This window comes from Diachasma alloeum, unplaced genomic scaffold (genome assembly GCF_001412515.2).
Source record: "Diachasma alloeum isolate Michigan unplaced genomic scaffold, Dall2.0 Dall_scaffold_00209, whole genome shotgun sequence".
Lineage (NCBI taxonomy): Eukaryota > Metazoa > Arthropoda > Insecta > Hymenoptera > Braconidae > Diachasma > Diachasma alloeum.
The window spans coordinates 2021385-2044292 of record NW_021680374.1 but is presented as its reverse complement, the minus strand read 5'-3'; the positions used below and the strand labels follow the sequence as shown (position 1 = coordinate 2044292).

The window sequence follows — 22908 nt, the reverse complement described above, 5'->3', positions numbered from 1 at the left end:
TGGCACTTTGGCTCCGGGTGAAAAAAAAAATTTTTTATTTCTGCATTTCAAATAATTGAAAAAATCGGCCAAAACCTTCTCAACAACATCAATTTATTGATGAAATTCAAATTCAATAATATGGGAAATTGAATTTCCGATCAGACTCAATGAAAATTCATCCATCCGCTCATTAAGGCGGCTCTTTCATCTTGACATTAACCATCAATCATCGGGGGATCGCAACATCTTTGATATCTTCATAAATAAATTCAATAGATTTCGTTCTTACTACGCATTATACTGTAATTCTGGGCTAGGCCTTATTCTCGGGAATACACGAGCCCATGTATTTTGCGGGGTGTACTCATTATGCTAGCTGAGGGGTGAAACACGCAAACTCTCGACGGACCGCAGTTAATTAAGAGGGTGTGCTATGTAGTCGAAGCCCGCTGACTCCAAGCTCACGCCGTGTGATTAAACTGTTGTGCTCCTTTGTGACTTAAATTAAACCGTTAACTTAACTTGAATGTTTTTGGAAATTTGGTGGGGTGGTCTTTGGGGAACAGATGTCTCGTTGGAATTTTCAATTGATTAAAATTATTTTTCATTTCTCTGGTATTTTCAATGATTTTTCCTCTTGCAAATTAGTAAACTCATGCATTCAATCAAAATAATGGTCTTTTACGTGTTAATAAATTCATTCTCTTCGTCGTTCAATCAGTAATTTCATTTTTTATTTATAGAGTCTGTATTTGGATTGAGAAAACAGTTCTTTATGCTTGGGAATTATGATTGAATTTAAGTTTAAAGAAATTCTTTATACGAACTATTAAAAAAAAACACATTTGTTCGATTTAAATAAAGTTTATTTAATGCAAATAAATAATCTCTCTGGGATGATCATTATGCTTTTAGTTCGATGAACATTCACATCGATTTACATTAAAATTTTATCGCATCGATATTTTATTCTCATGAATTTGGAATTCTCGAAAATCGTGACTCTTCTGCAATGCTTCATATTCATTTCACCTCGCGCACTATAAATTTAATCCCAAAGTATGTGATACAGTCCCCCCCTATTCCAAAGACGTAACTCGGCCTGAATAGCACTCGCATGACGCCGGATTGCGTGTCCCGGGGTGGAGGAAGCAATTAAAAAATTTTTGTTTACTTTTTTTCACAAATTTTTTTTTTAGAAATGAGTGAACACCACGAGAGTAAAATTACAGTCTCATATTTATAGATGTCTGTAAATATAGAGCATGTAACTGTGTCTCGGGGTTGTATACAATCGTTATCAGTAATTGATATAAAGTTTTATCGATGAAATTTGGAAAAAAATACGAGCAATTTGTTTGATGATTCGTGCAATCTATTTCTGGAAATCTTGAGTGACACATTCTATCTCCATTAATTTCTTCGTTTTTTGTCTGCGAGAAGTGTCGAGATTTTGAGATATCCATCGGATTCACATGCGAATAAATTTCAATTTTCCAGCGAAATTTATTCAATTGCGGTAAAAAAATCTAATAGATAGTTTCGTTCGCAAAAATTCACTGCGCGAAGCTGTCGAATTGTTCACCAGAATTGGGCCGAAACTGATAGAATTTTCAATAGGAGAAATAGAATAGAATTTTCCATCGAATTCAGCGGGTTTTCTACGTAATTTTTCATCACCTGTGCGCAAAATCCCACTTTCCACACATTGTGATAAAGAATAAGGTTTCACACTCGTGGGAAAAGTGTTCTTTGACCCTTCGGCGAGCCCTACACACCTCCCACAGGTCAGAAAACACTTTTATCAAATCAGTGTAGTAAAATACACTATTTTCGTGCGTGTTGCTTTCATATTCGGCCACAGATTTGCTTCAAGAGCTGTACGGTCCCCTCTAATTTCGGATGACAGCCACCCACATCTTCAATTAACAACAATTCCGTACATCGTAATGGTCTAACGATTTCCCTGTAATCAACCCACACCTGTGGTACTGACCTGATGTTCGTTTAATGGCTCCCTATCGCTTCGGCCCGGCCTTGTCCTTCCTCAATGGAAGATCGTCCGGGTGTAACGGTGAATTAACCGGGCATGCCATCATTCAGGAAAATTGAGGGTGATATTTGAGTCTGTGACACGAAGAATTATAACTCGATGACAAATACATTCATGTTTTTTCCAATTCGATTATCACTCCGCACGTTGAGACGATACTGAACAAGAGATTTTTTTATTGTTCCAGTTATTCTCTTGAATTAAAGACTAATTTCACATCATGATGAATTTTCACAAAATTTTTTTGTTATTATTTATTCACTGGTTTTGATAGATGAAAATGCCCCATTGAGCAGAGAAAAATTACTAATTTTATCAGAATATTTTACTCCTCGTGTCACAGGAATTTGGAATCTTCTGCAAAAATCTAATTTATGAAGTGTAGAGGGGATTAATCGTGAGTGGTTAATTGGAAGAATATCATGATGACGAATTCACCGGGCCATTATCTTCTAATCATTCAGGAAAATTGATAGTGATGCGATGAATACGTGGTATACGTGACACGACAACTTGAGAGTGTATCCATTCCAATGTTATCGGTAGAAAATCTGTAGCTATTTTGATCGAATCGAATCTTGAATTTTCTTTTCATTGTGATTATCAGCGAGTGGAGATTACGGAATTTTGTACGGGAATTCGCATGATGAGTATTCGTGTTCTTTTAGTTTCAGGTGAAGATGATTTTTAACAGGAGATTTAATTCGTCTCGATTTTTAACAGAAGATTTAACTCATTCTCCACAAATGAATTAAATAAATGATAAATCAATTGAATAACTGATAAATAAATTAAATAAATGATAAATAAATTATTCAGACATTGAGGTGAAAAAATTTTCAGGAAAGATTTTGCTCGTCCTGACGTGGGAATTCGGAAAATTCCCCTGTAAAAATCTAATTTACAAAATGCAGAGTAGATTACTCTCAAGTGGTTGATGCAGAGAGTATTATAGTGAAGTAATCGAAAAGTTTTAAGACGAGATATTCATCTTCTCATCCCCCTTGAAACTTATCTCACTCCGGATATATTTAATTTTATATCACCCAATCTTTCCACCCTCTTTCATCAGGAATCCCAGTGCTTTGTGTACACGGTCTGGATTCCAGTTCCACGTCGTAACTCTATGGACGAAGTGTTGGGAATAATAAACTGGTGTCTCCCATTTCCAGAGGTCTTGCCAGGTGTCTTCCGAGCATCACTTTCTTGGAGAATATAATACGCGTGCGTCATGTTGAATTTCATGATGCTTTTAACATCATTAGGGGGGTGCGGAAATTCGTTCGGCTGGCTCGTGTGCGGGTATATGGGGTTGTCGGATGATGATACTCTGTGCATTATCGAACTTTAAGAAAGTCGAAGGTATAGGGAAATTTTAGCGTGAGATTGGATAATCAATTTAGGGATGAATTCTCGTCTTGAGGAGGTTGAGAATCAATTGAAGGGAGCGATGAGAATGATTTGATTGCTTCATGAATAAATTAATTAGTTTCAATTGTTATTACTACATTTTTTTGTATTCATTTAATTTATTCATTTGACATTTCAATTAAAATTATTCTTAAATTTTGTATGAGTGTCTTAAGATTTTTATCAAGTTCTCCCGGTGTGTCATGTTGAATTCCATGGGATTTTTTATATCGTTAGGGGGGTGTAGAGGATTAATCATGATGCTCCGTGCATTATTGAATTTGAGGAAGTCGTAGGTATAGGGAAATTTTAGCGTGAGACTGGATAATCGATTCAGGGATGAGTTCTCGTCTTGAGGAGGTTGAGAATTAATTAAAGGGAGCGATGAGAATAATTTGATTGCTTCATGAATAAATTAATTAGTTTCAATTGCTATTACCACATTTTTTTGTATTCATTTAATTTATTCATTTGACATTACAATTAAAATTATTTAATTAAAAGGGCATAATTTTATTTCAAGAATGAGAGTGATTAAGATTTTTTTCAAGTTCTCCCGGTTTGTCATGTTGAATTCCATGGGATTTTTTATATCGTTAAGGGAGATGGAGGATTAATGATTATGCTCTGTGCATTATCGAACTTGAGAAAGTCGGAGGTATAGGGAAATTTTAGCGTGAGACTGGATAATCAATTCTCGTCCTGAGGAGGTTGAGAGTTGATGGGAGGGACTGATGAGAAGCTTGATTGCTTCGTGAATAAATTGAACAGTTACAACTGTTATTATTAAATTTTTTTATCCACTCAATTTATTCATTGATGACATTTAATTTAAGAACGTGAGGAATTAACGTTCTGATGACAGTCTTAAGATTTTTTTTCCTGGAGAAGAGGAGAAATTAAATTTCACAATACCGTTATTAATAAATACTCATTGAGTAGTTGATAAAAAATAAATAATTCGGGGTAAATTCAACAGTTTCAAACCGTAGAAACGAATTCTACTCCGCGATTACTCGATTTATTTGGTAATTTTTCTCCAACTTTTTTCTCCATGCGAATAACGATAATAAGAACTGAAAAGTCGTCCCTTTCGTGACAAAGTAAATGCGGTAAAAGCACGTGTGAATGACCGTGGGATATCGCCACTGGATATACCACTGTAAAAGCGCATTCACTTGCTGCTGAATTCAACGAAGGTCCGAGTTAGATAAGAAGAGCGCGAGTGGCGGGAGGGGGAGAATGTGTTGAGAAATGGGTGAAAGGGTGGAGGCGCGTGCGCGCTTTTATCCCTACTTTCTGTTGGTGCTAGACTGGCGGGAGAGTTATATCCCCCGTTGTGTAGTGCACCTCGTTTTGGCTAGCGTCGATGTCATTGTGCACACGCTGACGCCTGTTGGCTGGGAATGTGTGAATGACGAGTGATTTTTCATTCATGTGAGACTATTTTTTTTTTATAAAAGAAAAAGTCAGCGAAATGGTAAAAGTCAAATTTTTCTCCCAAATTCGGAGATGAATAAATAACTCGATGAAATCGTGTGACGAAAAATGTTAAATGCCCTCAAATAATGTCGCGATTTGATGGAAATGTGGGGTGGATAGTGAAGTGTATGGATGAATGAAAATGTGCCGTGTTTGGACAGCTGAATATTTTTTTTTGTCAATCATCAGTGCAGTTATGTGTCTGCATGACTTACAAACGTCTTCCGTCTGGTGCACGTGCACGGTATACGACACGTCGAGGTATCACGACGTATGGAATTTTTCGTGGTGAATCCCCAGAAAAAACCCCCGAGCACTGAATTGAAATTAAATTCCGCTGAGATTTATCTCTTTCAAATGTCTTTATTAGTTCTCATCTGTCAATTGTGAGAGCTCAATGATGTACCCACTCACTTTTCCCCGTTGTTTTTTTTTTTTTGGTTGGCAGACCGCCTCGTTAGCAGTGAAAAGAACACGAGAGTGCTTTCAGCTGGGTTGAATGAGGGAAATTGGGAATGACGAGGATTTTCGGAAAATTGGGGGGGAGTTTGTTTTCAACGTTAAGAACTCATTCTCATCAATAAATCTCGGGGGAGAATGAGTCTTCGTGAATCATCAATAAGTCTTGACTGAATGGGTCGGGTTGGGTGAATCAGGGTGCACTTTAAAGCCTGAAAAGAATTTTTTGGAATGAAAAAAATTGTTGCATTTCTATTTCACAGCTTATCTGCTGAATAATATTCTATAGAAAAAATCGATAGAATTCGAGATTCCAGATAGTTCCTATGGAAATTCATCGGCTCAAATTTTCCAAATTTTTTCGATTGATTTTTTTAATGAAGGGACATTGAAAATAGAGTGGAAAAAACTTGGAAAATTCATGTTAATGAGTTTCTACAGAAAATGTCTCAATAAGAAAAATTGTGTCAGTCATTTTCTGTTGAAGAACTGTGCGGAATACCTCAATAGAAATTCAATAGAATTTTCTATCGAATTCTAGTGGAAATATCTCTGGGTTTTTCTATTAAATTTGTTCCAAAAAATCTTGAAAAAGGCGACAAAGTGTCTGAACTGTCGTCCCTGTCTTAATTTAACACAATATTTTCCTAATTAAATTATAATCAATTATAAATATTAACAACTTTCATAACAAGAACCACTTAAGAATCCGCTCTCTTCCTACACATAATCCTCTTCATTCAAAATCCGCCCGAAGTCATTAGAAAGTTTGAGGATGATTGATGCCCCCCTGATGCTCTTCACGTAACTCCTTCGATATCTGGATCACGAAACCGTTACCCCACACGTGGATCTGTTCCACTTGTTGGATAATTCGGTGAATATTCTCGGAGGGTGGGGTAGAATGGCCATGTAACAATCGAGAGGACAGTACCTTGGGAGGATGATGTTGCCTTCTGGCTCGAGTGAATATCAATTGTCTCAGTGGAACTAGCACGGAGTTTGCACCACGTTGGCCAGCGGTTTAATCCCTTTGATACACAACAATGGAAATTGGTGTAGGAAATTGTACAGTTGGCTGGTTGCTCCACCAAACTCTAGTTTCAATTTGTATCGGGGATGGATGCACGTCAGATATTGTAATTCGTGGTGAGGGATTCACTGGAAAATCTGTTGTTCACGATTTATGATAAATGACGATGGAGTTTGGACTTTTGGTTTTTCTCCGCGCACTGGAGAGAACAACCAACACGTTGACAAACAAGTCATGTTGGGGCCAACAAAATCGCTAGTTGAAAATTGCCAAAAAAGAATGTGTATGTGTGAAATAGGACGTTTTTTTTTTCATTTTCACGGCATTTATTCGGGCTTTAAAACGAAGTTTAATTTACTCAAATTGTACTATTCGTTCGGGAGATATTGATGCATCAAATCGGTGAGATTTACTCCACCCCCTGAAATTCTCTCCTCTTCAATAAAAAATTTCTTCTGGGTACATTTGTACGAGAATTCCGTTGATCATCATCGCGAGAAAAATTCATGAAACCCCCGGCAGTATGTTTCACCGAATTTTATTTGTTCTGAACAGTGCAATTGATGGAGCAGTAGCTTAAAGCGTCGAATCAATCGGCTTTAGCATGAGAAGTGTTGAATCAGATGGATCGAAATCAAATTCTCATTATTTCACTGCAATTGTTCACTGGGAATTTTAATAACGTCTCCGCTGCTGAGACCCATTCAAGATTGGAATTTGGCTCCAGTGGCTTGAAGGGCTTCCAATCCACTATTTCGCATTTCCTTTTCACAAAGTATATCTGTATCTCGAAGTGGTTGAACTCGCATTTGTGAACGAGTATGATCATTCGTTCTTACAATGCTTCAATACAAATTGCGTTATTCCATCTGGATTCCTTATAACGAGATGGAGGAGGTGAAGCGAGAGAGAGAGAGACGGATTGAATGCGGTGAATGACAACTCGAGGATCGAGTTTGGGATGTTAAATTGTCACGCCTGACATCACAATCGTCAAAAGCACATCCATTTTCAGGCTGGATTTTCTCCTACCTTAGGAATTTATTCGATAGATGATTCATTCGACATTGACAACACAAAATTCCGTAGTGAAGTGGTAAAACCTAATTTAAGTCTTCTTATCTCCTAGTTGAGTTTTTGAAGAATATCTCCGAATCCAAAGGAGATAACGAATTTTGTCGTAATAACCTTTTTTCTAGAGCAAATTGAGAGCTACAAAAAAGGTTTTGACAAAAATTTAGCTATCTCCCTTGGATTCTGAGATATTCACTGAAAAATGGCCACTAGTCAAAATCGACTTCAACCGTTTTACCACTTCGCTACTGAATTAATTCACATCGAATGAATTGCGACATTAAATGAATAATTTTATTCGAGCTGAAGACGTTATTCCAAAGTTTCATGAAAAGATGATATTAGTGAAGCGAGCGTTGGCGTTCGGCTGAAATAACCTCGCCATCGCAATTTTTTATTCAAAAGTTTTATTCAAAATCCGGGGGCGAAATCATGTAAACACAAAAGTTACTGGTTTCCTGCGTTCAATTTCTCGTTTTTGTTCACGTTTGATGGATGTTCAAGCTTTCAAAATCATATTCTCTGATGTGAAGTTGAATTTCCCAGCGGCACTCATCATGTTCCATAATTCCCCTGATTTATTCGGCAATCCACAACTCTCAAGAACTAAATATTCCGAGTTTTCCACAATAATTGATCATCAAATGGTTGAGAATGTTCTCCCATGATTAATTCTGACGAACTTCTGGTGTACTCTGCCATTTTTTAATCCAGAGACAACCCAGGAGCATTTAAATTCAAACAAACTTTAATTTCCCAGCGGTATTTAAGTCTCCGTCAGTGCTAATTGTAATGAACACAGTCTGTTTGTATTTTCCAAGGTACAGCCAGTCTCCGCGAATGGTTTTTCTTTCTGACCCAACATTACTATCCCCCATCACCTTTGTCGTGTAGCTTTTGGCTTTTCTCGTGGGATTTCACGCGTTGGTCTAATGAAAAAGGTAAGGGGTTTGCAGGATAAATTTATGACTGGTACCGCGTACATGCGCGGGGAGGGATATTAGAGGTTGAGGCGAGGTTTGGCTCATATACGGTCGAATGTAATTTGCGGTGCAGCACGCGATTCCGCAGTAGGCACGCAGACACCAGCTTGGCTGAGTAATTTACGCAAATCATTCTGGCTTCGATAAATAAATCTCATTCATCATACGACTGATTACGCTCCATAGTTTTTCTTTCGTGCACCAAGTCCATTTGGAGGATTGGTGTGAGGTTCACTGGGGGCTATAGAAATCCTCTGATTGACGTTTCACCACCGAATGAGCCGGTTCGATCTACTCAATTCGTTACAAATGTTTCACATAGCCAGAAGGCAACAGTTCTTTCCATCTGTTCTCCAGTTTCATCTCTTTTCCGTCCTCCGGTTTCTTTGAATTGCCCTTCCGCATAGAACAGACTTGGTCTATACAGACTCAAGCAGTTGCAATTTTATTCCCCTTGTATTTTACCTCTTGAAAGAGAATTCATATCCCCTTCAACAGAATAACAAACCCGAGTTTTGAGGTACCAGTGAAAAGATTGCGATTGAGTTGTACCGTATCCTGGTATATCTCAATGCGAGATCAACACAAGTTGACATTTTCAGCTGAGAACGGAAAATTCAGGAAATTGAATGCATATAACGAATCTGTAGCAAAACAAAGTAAAATCCAACAAATCCAGTCTTTCCAAATGGAGTCAATGGTCTAAAACTTAAGCCTAAGGACTCATAAAAAATTCTAGTGCTAAGAAAATGTGTGTGAAGCTGATGCCAATGGTGACTAGAAAAAATCCGCAATTAAATTAGAAAGAAAATGATTAAAACGGGGAAAATGTGGAAGTGGACGTTGCAAAAGTGTTTAGTGATGTGGTTGGTACTCGGTTGGATGCGTGCGCAGGCGGGTGGCGCTGCCATCTCACCGAGTCCCCGGGAATCCCCGACTAGACCGCCCGAAGTGAGTGATGATGCCTCCAAGACCACAAAACGCGGAACAGTTAAGCTGGCTGTTATTGCACCTGCTGATCCTCATCATGAGCTGAGTCTCCCTCGTATTTTGCCAGTGATAACCCTTGCTGTGAGGAGTGTCAGGTCTGCCAAGGGTCCACTGCCCGGCTGGACAATTCATGTCAACCACCGTGACTCCAAGTGCTCCAGCACTCACGGATCACTTGCGGCTTTCGACTTTTACATCAATCGAACTGCAGGTCAATTGTCACTCGCCTTTACGCATTGATTTTTGAGTTTTACTCTCCATGAAATTTCATTCATTGGTAACGAGAACAATGCCAGGCATTCGGTGGATTAATTGAATTTCTCGCCCGTCTTCCGCAGATGCTGCTGAGTCTATTCAATTTTTTTTTCCAGCTGGTTTAATACGGAGAAGTTGCCCGATTTCCGCACTGTTTTATAGGAAAAGTTTATAACTGAAAGCGCATGAATCAAATTTTCCCACGTGTTTTTCTTTCAAACCATTTTTGGCATTTACATACTCGCATCTGTTTGATAAAGTACTTTCTGCGTGAGGGGAAGTTTAATACTGTTGGACAGCTCGTTTGGGCTTTAGGGGGCTGCTCATTTTAAAGTTTAGTCGATGCTCCGTGTGAAGATTGGGATATGGGGCTTTATTGGAAAGTGGAGGGAGTGTGGCTGATGTTTTTTCGTAAAATGAAAGAGCCATTCTCCAAAAATATACTTTCTTAAATTCAATTTAATCCCATTTTAATCAACAAATTGTCAGTTCTTCGGTGATGATGGGGCAATATATGAAATTAGTAATTAATCATTAATAATTAATAATAATGATTAATAATTAATAGTCTGGGAGACTAAAATTGTAAATAATACCAATTTTGTTTGGAGTTTTTGCGTTTTTTGACGAATATTCTTAATGCGCGAGGGAGTTTAGTAATTGGATGAGCATTTTGGAATGCAAACGCTAATGGGGGGAAAATACATGATCGGTTGGCATTCGGCTGTTGCCCAATCAATTCTCGGTGACCGTTCATCAAATATCGTGGTGAACATTGGCCATTCCCGGGGTACTGAAACACACTGTGGGGATCGGTGTTTCTGGGGGCTTGAATTGACCGCCTGCGGTATTACCACACGGGGGTCGTTAGGATTTACCACGTGAATGGGAAGTATAAAAGGTGAATCGGAGGGTTAACTGGGTGTGGTGACACTAATTCCTGGGTGAGACTTGATTGTTCTTGGGGTTTAGTGGGCGGGAGGCAAAAGGGGAAACATTCCAATTTTTTTTCTTGTCATTTGCCCAAGAAAAAAAACATATTACACTCCCAACAGTTCACGATCAATATTTTTCATTAATTTATATCATCAAATCGAAATATCTTTGATAGGACTCTTGCGAACCCTGACAATTTTTCCGTTCTATTAATTTACAAAATTATTGTTTATAAAAAGGGGCTTAATCTTCAAGAGGTATAATTTTTCAATTGTTTATGAATTTTTATTAAAAATTGGATTTTGACATTTTTTACATTTTTCTGTCATTTAGATCTTTCGAACTTGGACAACATAAAATAATTTACAAATATTCTTTAGTCCAGGGTTAAAGGGGGTCTAGAGTTAATGAATTTAATTAAAATTCTAATGTAACACAATCCTTAATTAAAAAACAGTTTTTTTACTTAATAAAAAAAGCTCGACTGCTGTGAAAAATTTATATCAACACCCCCTCCTCTCGTTTACCCAAATTACCCCTTCTCTCGTCGCTAATAAATACCGTAACAATAATTAATTACCCCCCGTCCAATCACAATTCAATAAATCACTCAAGATTGAAATGTAAATAGATCCGCTGCAATTGACGGTGTCTGCTATAGTAATTCCCCCCTCCCCGTGAAAATTATTACATAATCCTCCCGACCCAACAAACTATAATATTCCCCCATTGTTCGAATATCATTCCATGATGTACGACTTCACTTGTCAATTCTCAGTTCTAAATTCCGAAGCTGATGAATCTACACGTTTCCCGTGTTTGTCACATGAGTTAGCGAGGTTGTCAAAAACTTTTGGGTGGACTCTAAGTCGTACAAATTTCTCAGGAGACCGGTGTGAGGCTCGTGACACTTTGAAAACTTGGTACCATAGGAATTTGTTTCACTTTATGGACACATGGCGAATATACGCGATGGGGAGGGGGGAGGGAGGAGGAGGAGTAGAAATAGCTGAGTGGATAGACACGAAGAAATTTTTACTCCTCTCAATGTAAAAATTTCATAGAGAAACGTAACGAATTCGATAAATCCATTAATTTCTTTCTAATTCTACTCAAAATTCGACAGATTTATTCTTCGTTTCTTTATAAAAAGTATTCAACAGAAAATATTTCATAGAAAAAATCAGCAGTATCTTTCTAAACTTCTCGGCATGAATTCTCGTGGTTTTTTCCACTCTATTTTTCTTCTCTTTCCGTAAAAAAAATCAAATGAAAAAATATTTGCACCGAGAAAAATGGTATTCCATTTTATCGGAAATTTCCTAGCTTTTCAAGTAGATGAGAAAGAAGTGTTATCCAGGCGTTAAATTCCTCCATAAAATTTCACTCCGCCAATTAATTCTCCGAGTAGTTAAGAGTGAAGGCGAATTGCGGTTCGTTTGTCCTCACGCTAGGGATACTCATCAAAGTACATGTTTTCAAACATCAAGATGAGGTCATTGTGCAGCTGCTAAAAATCTTCCCTTCCACTTTGAAGCAAAAAAATTGAAATGAGACTCAAACGGTCACTCAACTACTTGACGACTTTCTCTCGATTTCTTTTTTCCTATTTCTTAGGCGTCTCTTTGGCCTCCTTAAATTACTTCATCTTGTCTCAAATGCCGCTTTAATTAATCGTTAATTACACGCGTCGAGACCGCTGTTCGGTTTGAATTAATAAAACCCTGTTTTGAGGTTTCTTTCGGTGGATGCTCTCGTCCCGGGGAAAATCATGTCCAATTGTCTGGGAATTATTTTTAGACGAGAGGAAAGTTTGTTTCTTGGTTTGGGCGTTATTATTTAATCATTTTCTCGGGGGAAAAACTTTTGGGAGAAAGATTTCGGGGGCTTCTGGAGCGTAATTTTTTTATGAAGCTTTTTGCTGTTAATCAGGGGAAATGTTCTTAATATTTTTTCAGACTTTCTCTATTGAATTATTAATGACACGCTCAGAAGAATTTGATGGAAAAATCTAGCGAATTCGATATAAAATTCCGCGGCTTTAATTATAATTTAAAAAATCTGTTTTTCAATTATAATTATAAATTATTATTAAAGATAATTATCATTATAATTATAATAATGATGAAAAATTATTGATAATATAATATTAATAATAATATTAATATTATTATAAAATTGTTATTATTATTATAAATTATTATTAATGATAATTATAATAAAAATCTGTTGTTTTAAAAACAGATAATTTACTTATAATTATAAAATTGAGAAAATTACATGTTTAAAATAAATTTAAAACACAAATTTGATGATTAAAAATATTGACGAAAAAATTTCCATTAAATTGCCCCCGTAAAAATTGTTTCTATACGTTAACATATCGTTAAACACAAGAAGCAAAAAATCTGGGTTGCGATAAGTCTCATAAACCATCCGAGTTTATCCTCAGAACCGAAAAAAATGAGCGAAAAAAAAATTGTTATCGAGACAGTTGAATATTTTATGTCATCTGTATCTTCATTTCGCTTTTCTCGAGGGATTCTTTGAACGCGGAGATACAATTTGATAGAATCGAGTTTCTCTACTTCAATTCGTTACTTCACTCCTAATTTAATGTGCGGATTGCCTCAATTATTTTTCCACCCGGAGTTTCCACATTTTTTCGGAGAATTTTTAATCATCCGGAGGTCGAGGGGATATTAAAAGCTTTTTCATGGGTTTTTCCGCGTAATAGAAAAACGTGAGAGGATTGTAGGAGCATATGTCTGGATAATAGTGTCGAGTACAGCTGTTGTGCAGTAGTAAATCTATGTTTTAAATCTTTCGTTGTATACGTCACGTGCGGATTACAGTCGATTCATTGGAGAATTACTGGGGGGGAGTGTATAGGGATGGGGAAATCAACAAAATTTACTTCAATTTTCGATTGAAACATGAACATTCAGTACCAGTATACGCTGAATTTTCAATTAATTGAAAATTGAAGAATTAATTTATCTGGTTTTCACTAATTACATGAAATGTTTTATATTAACAATAATTTTCAGGAAATAATTAAACTGAATTTTGAAGTTCCAATTCATTTTTCTGTCAAATTATGAATTTCTATATCAAAATTCCTCGAAATTTAGTGGAACTGTCACACGATAAAAATTTTCAAGAAGTGTAAGAGAATGTTGACTGAATTAATTAATTCAATTAATTAATAATTTACGAGTCCCTACAGACATTTAAATGGTCACGAGGGAAATTATTTCATTTTTTTGAATAGAATATTAATGAGAAGTTCTCGCTACTATTTCCATAAGCCACACTCGTGATTCCACAAAATGAAAAATTGAATTTCGTGTGGGAAGTGAAATAATGTCATTCCATTTCAGATTCTCTGGGCATTAGAGAGGTAATTGTTCCATTGAGTGTGAAAAAACGTATTCTATGTATTGCGAACGAAAGCTCAGTATGCTCTGATGGTTCTCGACGCGATTACGTTGAATCCTCTTTAGAGGAAAGATTATTTTTGAAATATTTCTCATGCGTTGTATTTTAATCCTCTCCTATTTTGAATAGGTGGAAACGTTAATATTTCGCATCGATTGTTTACCCTCCCGCTTTTTGTTATTATTATTTAGATTTCATCGCACACTTTTTCCGGAAATATCTTTAAAATTTTAAAATCAACAAATTATTATTTTTTTAAATTTAATGCTTCAAGATCATATGATAATGAAAGTGCTCAAAATACGTGAAAAATAGAGCGAGTGCTGCCGCGAATTTCCAATTGATTTCATATTCAGATGAATGTGACGGCCCATTCTGACAATTAATTCCGGAATTTTTGTTATTCTTGAAATATCCACATGAAAAAATTCAACCCCTCCATTTCTCCATTTCCGTATTTCATTTTCATTTTATTCGACACTTTAATTTTACTGCCAAATCATTAAATACTCAACGAAAATTGAATTTACATGGCATTTCAAACTACATTGCTACAAATAAACTCATAAATTTCATGAGAATTTGAACGTCAATTTTTTCATTTTTAAAACAATTTTGAAAATCGAATTTTTTCATTTCGATAATTCCGCAACCATGTCACAATAAAATTACGTAACCAAAGGAGAGTAATTTCACCGCTAGATGAGATTCTAAATACATCGAGATGAAATTTACACATCAAGGGCGCAAAGTTCCTTTATCGCCTCCCCCTCTTCCCCTTGAATCGATAAATTCCATTGGGTTACCCCGCTGTTAGGTGGGTTTATGGGGTCAGATGGGCTGTGGAAGATGTCGGGGAGGCGACCGAAGGCGCGATGCCTGCCAAGTGGAGAATCCTGTCTGTCCCCCGTCAAGAGCCACTCGAGTCCTTCATCCCCATAAACTCCGAGCACTTCCAAGCTCATAAGGAAGGCCCTCACATGTCTTCAAACCGACCGCTGGGTAATCAATGGAAATATTGCTGGTGATGTATAAAATCGTCGTGCATCCGGGCGGAATGATCCCCCTGATGGGGAGGTGGATACATCGTACTCATCCATAATCTCTCCTTAAAAATCATGAGGCATTTGTTCCGCCAGTGGTCAAAGACACTTTGAACGTTTTTCCTTCTGTTCGAAAAAAAATGTGCACAAAAAACAATGCCGACGAGTTTCTCTTTAACGTTTATCCCATTTTTGCTCGACTGATTTTCTTTCTCTATCGGTTTTGCTGATAAAAAAATTCGAGGGAGACGCGTCGAAAAATTGAGGAAATATTGTTATACTTTGTGCTGAATTTTTTTTTTGGAGTTCAAAGGATTTGGCGAGGGGAGTGCGCCTGAAAATCCACAATAGACTGGGAATTTTAGTTAATTCAAATTCTTAATGTTGAGGATTTTAATTTAAGATGAAATTTCTCGACAACTGGAATTCTTGACTCATTGTGACAATTGAAAATCAGATGTAATTGAATTTTTAATGGATTAAAAAAGAAAATGCAAATGTGAAAATTCGAGAAATTGATAAATTCCTCGGTAACAAAAACAGAAAAATTTCATGGGAATTAATTGTTGTTAATAATTTCAATATTTTTTAGTAAAAATTCAGGAGTAATCGCTCATTTATCTCACAAACGAGTTGTTTGTTGTAAAATAATAAATCCCGTTTCAGTTTTTTCACCTTGCAGCCTTGAATAATTCAAAGAGTTGAGTTAAATTTATCTGTTGCGTGACCATTGACGAAAATTCGGGAAATATTCATCTGATAATAGTCTGTCAGCCCCCACAGCCCCTCGAGATTCAAAATGATTCAGGGTCTACCCCAAAGGGAGTGACGACGCGCATAATACACTTGTTGCGTCACCAGCCCTTGGAGTTGAGAGAAACTTGAGTAAAAAAAGAAAAAACAAAAACTCCCTTTCATAAGTTCACACAGTGATGATGAAATTCTAATTGCCTGACTGTCCGCGCCGAAGGCTTCGCCTCAAAACTTCTTCACTTTCGATTTTTTTATGACTCACTGGGCCGACTAATTAATCAGGCCATTTAATTAGTTCTCTCATTATCGCGGAAAAGTCAAATTACTTTTTCATAATTTTGCACGATGGGCTCCTACTCTGTGTCAATGAAATTTCGTTCGGGAATGGATTGGACGGGAAATTGAAGTGGATGGGGTGAGTCTCCATCGCGTAATCGAAAAAAATTGGCGATTTTTTTTTTCGACAGCTCTGGGGTTTTAATTTTCATCCCGGTAAATTGATAAAAATGGGATATTCTGTCAGAATTTTATGGATGTCGAGGCGAAATGAAAATCCAATGAATGAAATTTGGAGATGAAGTTTATCATAATTTTTTCGTTGCACCCGGAGAAATAATTTATTTGAATCAAACAAATTGTATTTTATCCGAAGAGAAACTTTATTATCTAGGAGAAATATTATTGCCTAAATGACGAGGAGAGCGAATTTATTGGCACAAAATAAATTCCAGTGAATAAATTATTCATTTGACATAATTGAAACATTATCATTGAAATAAATCAGAAAATTTCAAATGAAGAGTTTTGTTTGAAAATGTTTTTTTATTTAATCCAAATAAAGACTCTTGTTTGATTCAAGTCCATTACTGCTTTGGATTTATAACTGAAAAAATTGGATTCCTCATTTTTAATAAAACGGAGTCAAGTCAATGAGGAAAAAAAATTGCCAAAATGCAGACGCCTTTCTCGGTCCTGTCTGCGACTACGTGATAGCCCCGGTAGCAAGATACGCGGGTGTATGGGCCATACCAGTATTGACAACAGGAGCGCAAGCGGATCCATTTCGTCACAAAGTCGAGCATTACCAGACACTGACGAGAATGATGGGCTCGCATCGTCAAGTTGGTGAAGTACTCCGGCAAATACTCCAGGGCTTTGGCTGGACCACAGCAGCCCTGATTTATCACAATCACGCTATGGAGAGCAGCAAGGGAAATTCCGGATGTCATTTTGCTCTCGGTGGTGTGTTCACGGCACTCAATAAGAGCTCGGTACACAAGAGTTTCAATGAGGAGACCAACAGTGCCAAAGACTACAGGGATCTTCTTACTTATGTTTCCAAGTCTGCTAGGAGTAAGTTTTTCATTGAAGTTATAATGCATTCATTGAAGTTATAATTAAATCACAATTAAACCACCCCTTTTCACTAATTAATTGATTAATTTATTTATTAATTTCCCTTGAAATTAATGAATTACTTATTTCGCATCATTAGAACATTTTTATTGACTTTAATATATGATTTTATTTATTAAAAAATTTATTAAAATGAATGGACGAAGGTTGAATGAAATTTTTGACATAATAATTGAGGCTAAAATCAAATAAATGGTCTTTGATTACAAATTTGGGAAGACTATGAAAAAATTGTGAAAGTGAATTTTGGTGTCGGACCGCATGTTTACCTCTCTGACGTGAACGAAAAATTGCAAAATTAATCAATTGTCTCATGGAATGAGATATATCTCTGTGTGATTGATCCCGTGAAACCCAATTTCCTGAAAATTGTCGTCAATCAACGAAGATGTCATCAACTCGAGTGACTCGAATGGTCCATTTGTTCCTCCTCAGTCGTACAATTTTCATTTTATTTTCGTTATATTCTTATTCCTCTCATATCTACACGAGCTGGGCAATGAAACGTTTGAGAAGACGTATATTGAGAGCGATAAAGCACAGGGCAGGGGATCCGAGGGATGTTATATCCCCTTTCAATCGCATCTTCCTCGGTTTCCTGAGTTCTCTCTTTTTCTGGAAACTCTTCTTTTCACCCTGATCATCGTTACATCTGCAATGCGGCGGGTACGTGGGTGAGTTGTATGAATTTTCCATCGATTTTTATCGATAATGGGCTATGGGGAGTTGCAATTATCATAGGGCGTATCCAAAACTGATTTCAAAATATTTTTTCTGAAATTTCCGGTACACTTGGTGGTGAAAATTCAAAATTTCACGGAAAAATCAATGGAAACTGTAAATTTTAGTTCAATTATTCCACGAAAATTAATTGAGGTCAGGGAAATTCAGATAAATATATTCTTGAATTTTCTATGAATTAAAAATTTTGCGTAATTCATGATTTGATTGGGAATTCAAGTAAATTGGGGAATTATCGTGCCTCTGCTGCTCAGGTATTTGGAAATTCATTGAATTTTCACTGAGTTCTACAAATTTATTATCTTTTCCCTTCAAACAAAATTCAACGTCACATGCCTGAGAATTACTAGTCAATTTTTTTCCTAACAGTGAATTTTAAAAAATTGTAATTTAATTTTTTTCAATCACAACACGAATATTCAATTAAATTACTAAATTACTCTAAATTTTTAATTAATTAAACATTCAAGAATATCTACCTCAATTTTTCTGATTTATTGTCAACCGAATTGGGAATTTTTTATTACAAAATTCCTTAATATTTCAATGAAACTGTCACTTGATAAAAATTTTCAAGAAGTCTATTCCGAGAAACAAAATTGTATTTTCCTAAGAAATGAGTTAACATGACATTAACTATCGGAAAGGTCTATTTCGGGTCAATTAATTCCCCCTGTCGAGAAATTCCCCGAGAAAATTGAACCTCTCCCTGGAATATTCATGTCCATTGTTCCAAGGAAAACCCATAAATGTAAAACATCTTCCTCCCTCATTTTTATGGAAATAAAAATGCAATTATCGGGTTATGGGTCTCAATAATCTTGCCAACAAATTCCTGTACCCTCTAGAAGTCCTGGTAAATAAATTCTGAGATTGAGAGGACAAAAGGGACATGAGAAAAACGAGAGAGCCCGAGTTATTACTTAATAAGCATAAACTTGTTTAATTACACGTCCACATCAAGTCAGGAGTCGAGGGAGTCCAAGCGTCTGCTCATCCTTGGCTTTCAAATTTAACAGTCAGCAGTAAACTCGTCGTTGGTTTTATCACCACTACGATAAGCTGTGATCTTCCTCTTGTTACACTGGCATTTCATATCCTCGTAGAACAATTTCATTAGTGCTGTATAATCGCAAATCTTGATGATAAAACAATGATGTTTTAATATTAAAACATTTGTCTTATCAGTTTAATGGCGTCACTAAATCATTTCCTCGAAAACTTTTTGTGCGAAAAAAATACACTTTTTTACATTAGCTCAAGTGCTTTTTTAAGTCTAAATTTTTTAAAATTTAATTCTTTGAGAAAAATTGGAGAAGATATTTTTAACAAACGGAGTGAATGAATTACTCATTTCATGCGATTACGAATCAACTTGAAAACAAAATATTGTTGAAATGGATAGAACAACTCAATCTCGATAAAAAAATTATGTTCCGACATAAAAACATTTTTATCACGAGTTCAATTGATGTTCCACTCCCAATCGAGGATTTATTTGAATGGATGAATTATTTATTTCCCACAATTAAACCATTTTCGTTGACACAAATCAATAACCATCAATTTATTTTCAGAGAGATTGAATTTTTTATCCTCAGTCCAATTAATTCACGCCGATTTCCTGGTAAAACCAAAATCTATATTTAATTCGAAATATTAGATAAACCCTTGAATGTCGTTCACAGAACCCATGAATTTCACGTGGAATTGCTCACAGGTATCTCCTCTATTTTTTTTCGTAGATCGTGAGATTGTTAACGAGCGCCTCGGACGTGTCTGGGGTAAGTCCCTGAGTTCCAAAAAGAAAAAATTGTTCAGTTTTTCGTTTTCTCTACAAATTCCTAGTTTCTTGCATTCTCGACTCCTCAACTTCTAGTTTCCCTCTCTTATTTTCATTCTCTCTTCTGTTGTTCTCCGCGAACTTCGCGTTGAATTTAGATCCGAAGATGTCTTCAGTGCACGTATTCAACTCGTGTAGCGCCATCTTCTCTCTCCCCCTCCCCAGGAGTCACAGTAGATTAACCCCGGACGGTGTCAGACTGCCGTTTTACATTGTAAACGCTCGGGTTAATTCAGTTTGTATCGTCTCGCTGTAAATTTTTATAACACTGATATAACTCCCCGCTCACCGGCAAAACTTTCCAACACGAATCGCTGAATTAGAGAGCAATTACGTAGTTCAGCCGTTATTTCCTCTTTAATTCGACCTATGCCGTTCTCTCTGGATTACATTTCTAATTATATTTTTAAACATTATGAAAATGGATAGGAAAAATCCAGTTAAACTGCAGCCATTTAAAAAATACGTAAATTGCTGGTTTCAAGTGCTATTTAACGCCCACTCTGGGCTATTCTAATTAACTAAAGTTCCTCGGCTATTTAAAGAATTAATTTTTCCACTTGGAGAAGTATTCTCAGAGTCAAGAGCTATTGATCCACAAATGTCTGACATTTTTCTTGAGAATGAATTTTTTTTTTCCTCTTCAAGCGCCAAATTTTTATTTATGGAAAGTTTGAACGATTTTCATCTGCATCTGCATGAAGTCTATCTCACTGTCATAGTTTCTTCAGTCTCTCCGTATATCCCTCAATTTTTCATTCACATAAAAGCCCACTTCGTCGCTCGGTAAGACAGTAGTTGATGGATAGGTCAAGGGTGTTTGTTTATGCGTAGTGAAAAGATGGAGAACCCTCGTCACCTTCTGGCGTGTGTGTTACATGTATCGCGCGGGGATAAACCACAGTGGGGCCGGCGAGTGTGGCTGTACACACGTTGGAGGTCCAATTTACGGTTAGCATAGGAGTTTGGTATACCTCACGACGGGATTGCACGTTACTCAAACTTTATGTCCCATTTGACCCATCACGGTAGTTCCGTTCGTACGTGTTCCGTGGGGAATGGGATTTTAGTTGGCTGGGGGGACTTGATGTTTCACTGTTGGGGGCTCAGGTATTTTCACTTGGCTAATCAATTGGATTCTTTCTTAGGCGATCGAAAATTTTAAAGTTTTGGGTTTTTAAACGCGTCGTTTTTTCGCCGTATCCGGTGATAATTTTGACAAAAGGGTTAATTTTGTAGGAAATTTTTCTGGGTGTCAGGACATTCTGGAGAGGTTTTCAAGGATTTGAAGGGTATCAAGTGTATTTTGCAGTTTGATACACATTTTTCAATTAAATGGCGTGCGAAATTCAGATTACACTTTGTACTAAATTATCATTTTTTTAAACATTCGCTTTTTATAAATGAATAATCGAAATTTTTTAATCGATTTCTGGTAAAATTCTGAAGATGAATAAATTTGTTAGGATTCCGAAAAAAAAATTTACAGTGAAAAATTGATTGTTTAATTGCAGTTTTTTAATTATTTTATCAGTCTTCGTCCAACAGTAAATTTTAATTTTTTTTCATATTTTTAAAATGTTTTCTAACGGTTAAATATCGAGATTATAATTCAGACCTGTCGAATAATTTTTATTATTATTTTATTTAGTGCTTGTTACGTTTATTATTCATTCTCGTCAATTCATTTCATTTTACATCGTTTAATAAATATTTTTGCTGATGAGCAATTATTAACGTTAATCCATGTGATCTAAAAATTGAACAATAGAATCATTCAACTTAATCCTCTCAACGAAAGCGAGAGAAAATGAAAGATCATTCATTCTCATATAGACCCATTCTCTCCATTTTAATAAAGAAAAGTAGAAAAAAATTCGCAGTAAGTGATAGAGTGGAAGATTAATGGACCTCATCCCAAAGACTCACAACACATTTTCTCCACAAATTCCTACCATTTCCCCTCCGCACTGTGTTCTAACAACAATTTAGGTATTAACGGACGAAATTCAGAGGCACAACCGCAATATTTCTATCGCGATTATTGGGGTGTGTGATCCCTCATCTCCGGAGAACCAGGAGTTCTCCGAGAGTGCAAGACAGAGGGGAAAGTAGGGCCTCAGGTAGTTTCAAGCATCCACGAGTGCCAATTGAATTATTCGAGGGCTGGAGTAAGAGAGTCATGAGGCTGGCAATTGCTAGATATTTGCATTGAGACGAGGCTGCACTTGAATGTACCCCCACTGACTTTTTATTGTCTAGTGAATCGAGTCTTGTATCAATAAATCCAGGGAGTTGAGTGCATTTGACGGGGACCAAAGACATTGAGGGAAGAAAACTCTAACCGGAGAAATGGTTTACTTGAGTTGAAATGAAATTTAATCAAATGAAGTAAATAGTTAGAGATTAAATTATTGTTTAAATGACGAAGAGAACGAATTCATTAATAATTCTCCATTGGGAATTAATAAATCACTTATTCCAGTAGAATAACAACATTCTCGTGGCGAAAAATACATAAATTCATCGATTTTAAGAAAAAAAAATCTAAATGAATAGAAAAATTCCAATAGAAGAGTTGTATTCAATTCAAATACGCCGATGTGCTGAATTAATTGAATGGGACTTCATTACTTCTGGAATCCTTCGATTTATTTGATTTATCTCCTTTTGTTTCTCGTCTTCGAGTTCTTTTTCACTCGATGAGACGTAACGGGGGCGAAAGCTGCGTCTGGAAAGTTCGGAATGATCGACTTGGAAAAAAACGAAGAGATCGACTTTGTTCGCGCTGTCTTTTCATTCTCGACAGCTTTTTTTCTCGACTTATTTCTCTCGATGGAGTTGTTCTCTGCTGTTTTGTTGTGCTCGCTGTGCGAATTCGACGGGGAGATAAGCAGGCAAAGAGATTGGATTTGTCTCGTCATGTGTGAGAAAAATAGATACCACAGTATCGTATCACAACGAATATTCCAACGGTATTTCTTGCATTCAAATTCCATTCAGGGTGGATCCAT

At 36.4% G+C, this 22908-nt stretch overlaps 1 protein-coding gene across 2 annotated transcripts in view; it reads left to right on the top strand.

Annotated features, from left to right (window-relative positions):
- LOC107036508 (atrial natriuretic peptide receptor 1) overlaps positions 1 to 22908 on the top strand; it is an 86116-nt gene that overhangs the window by 7738 nt on the left and 55470 nt on the right. The window contains exons 1-2 of one of the 2 annotated variants that reach the window (XM_015254526.1): positions 9287 to 9677; positions 16852 to 17247. In XM_015254526.1, coding sequence (XP_015110012.1) covers positions 9287 to 9677; positions 16852 to 17247 — 787 coding nt within the window. Of the gene's footprint in view, positions 1 to 9286; positions 9678 to 16851; positions 17248 to 22908 lie in introns of those variants that run through there. The other variant, XM_015254525.1, reaches the window with a different exon arrangement.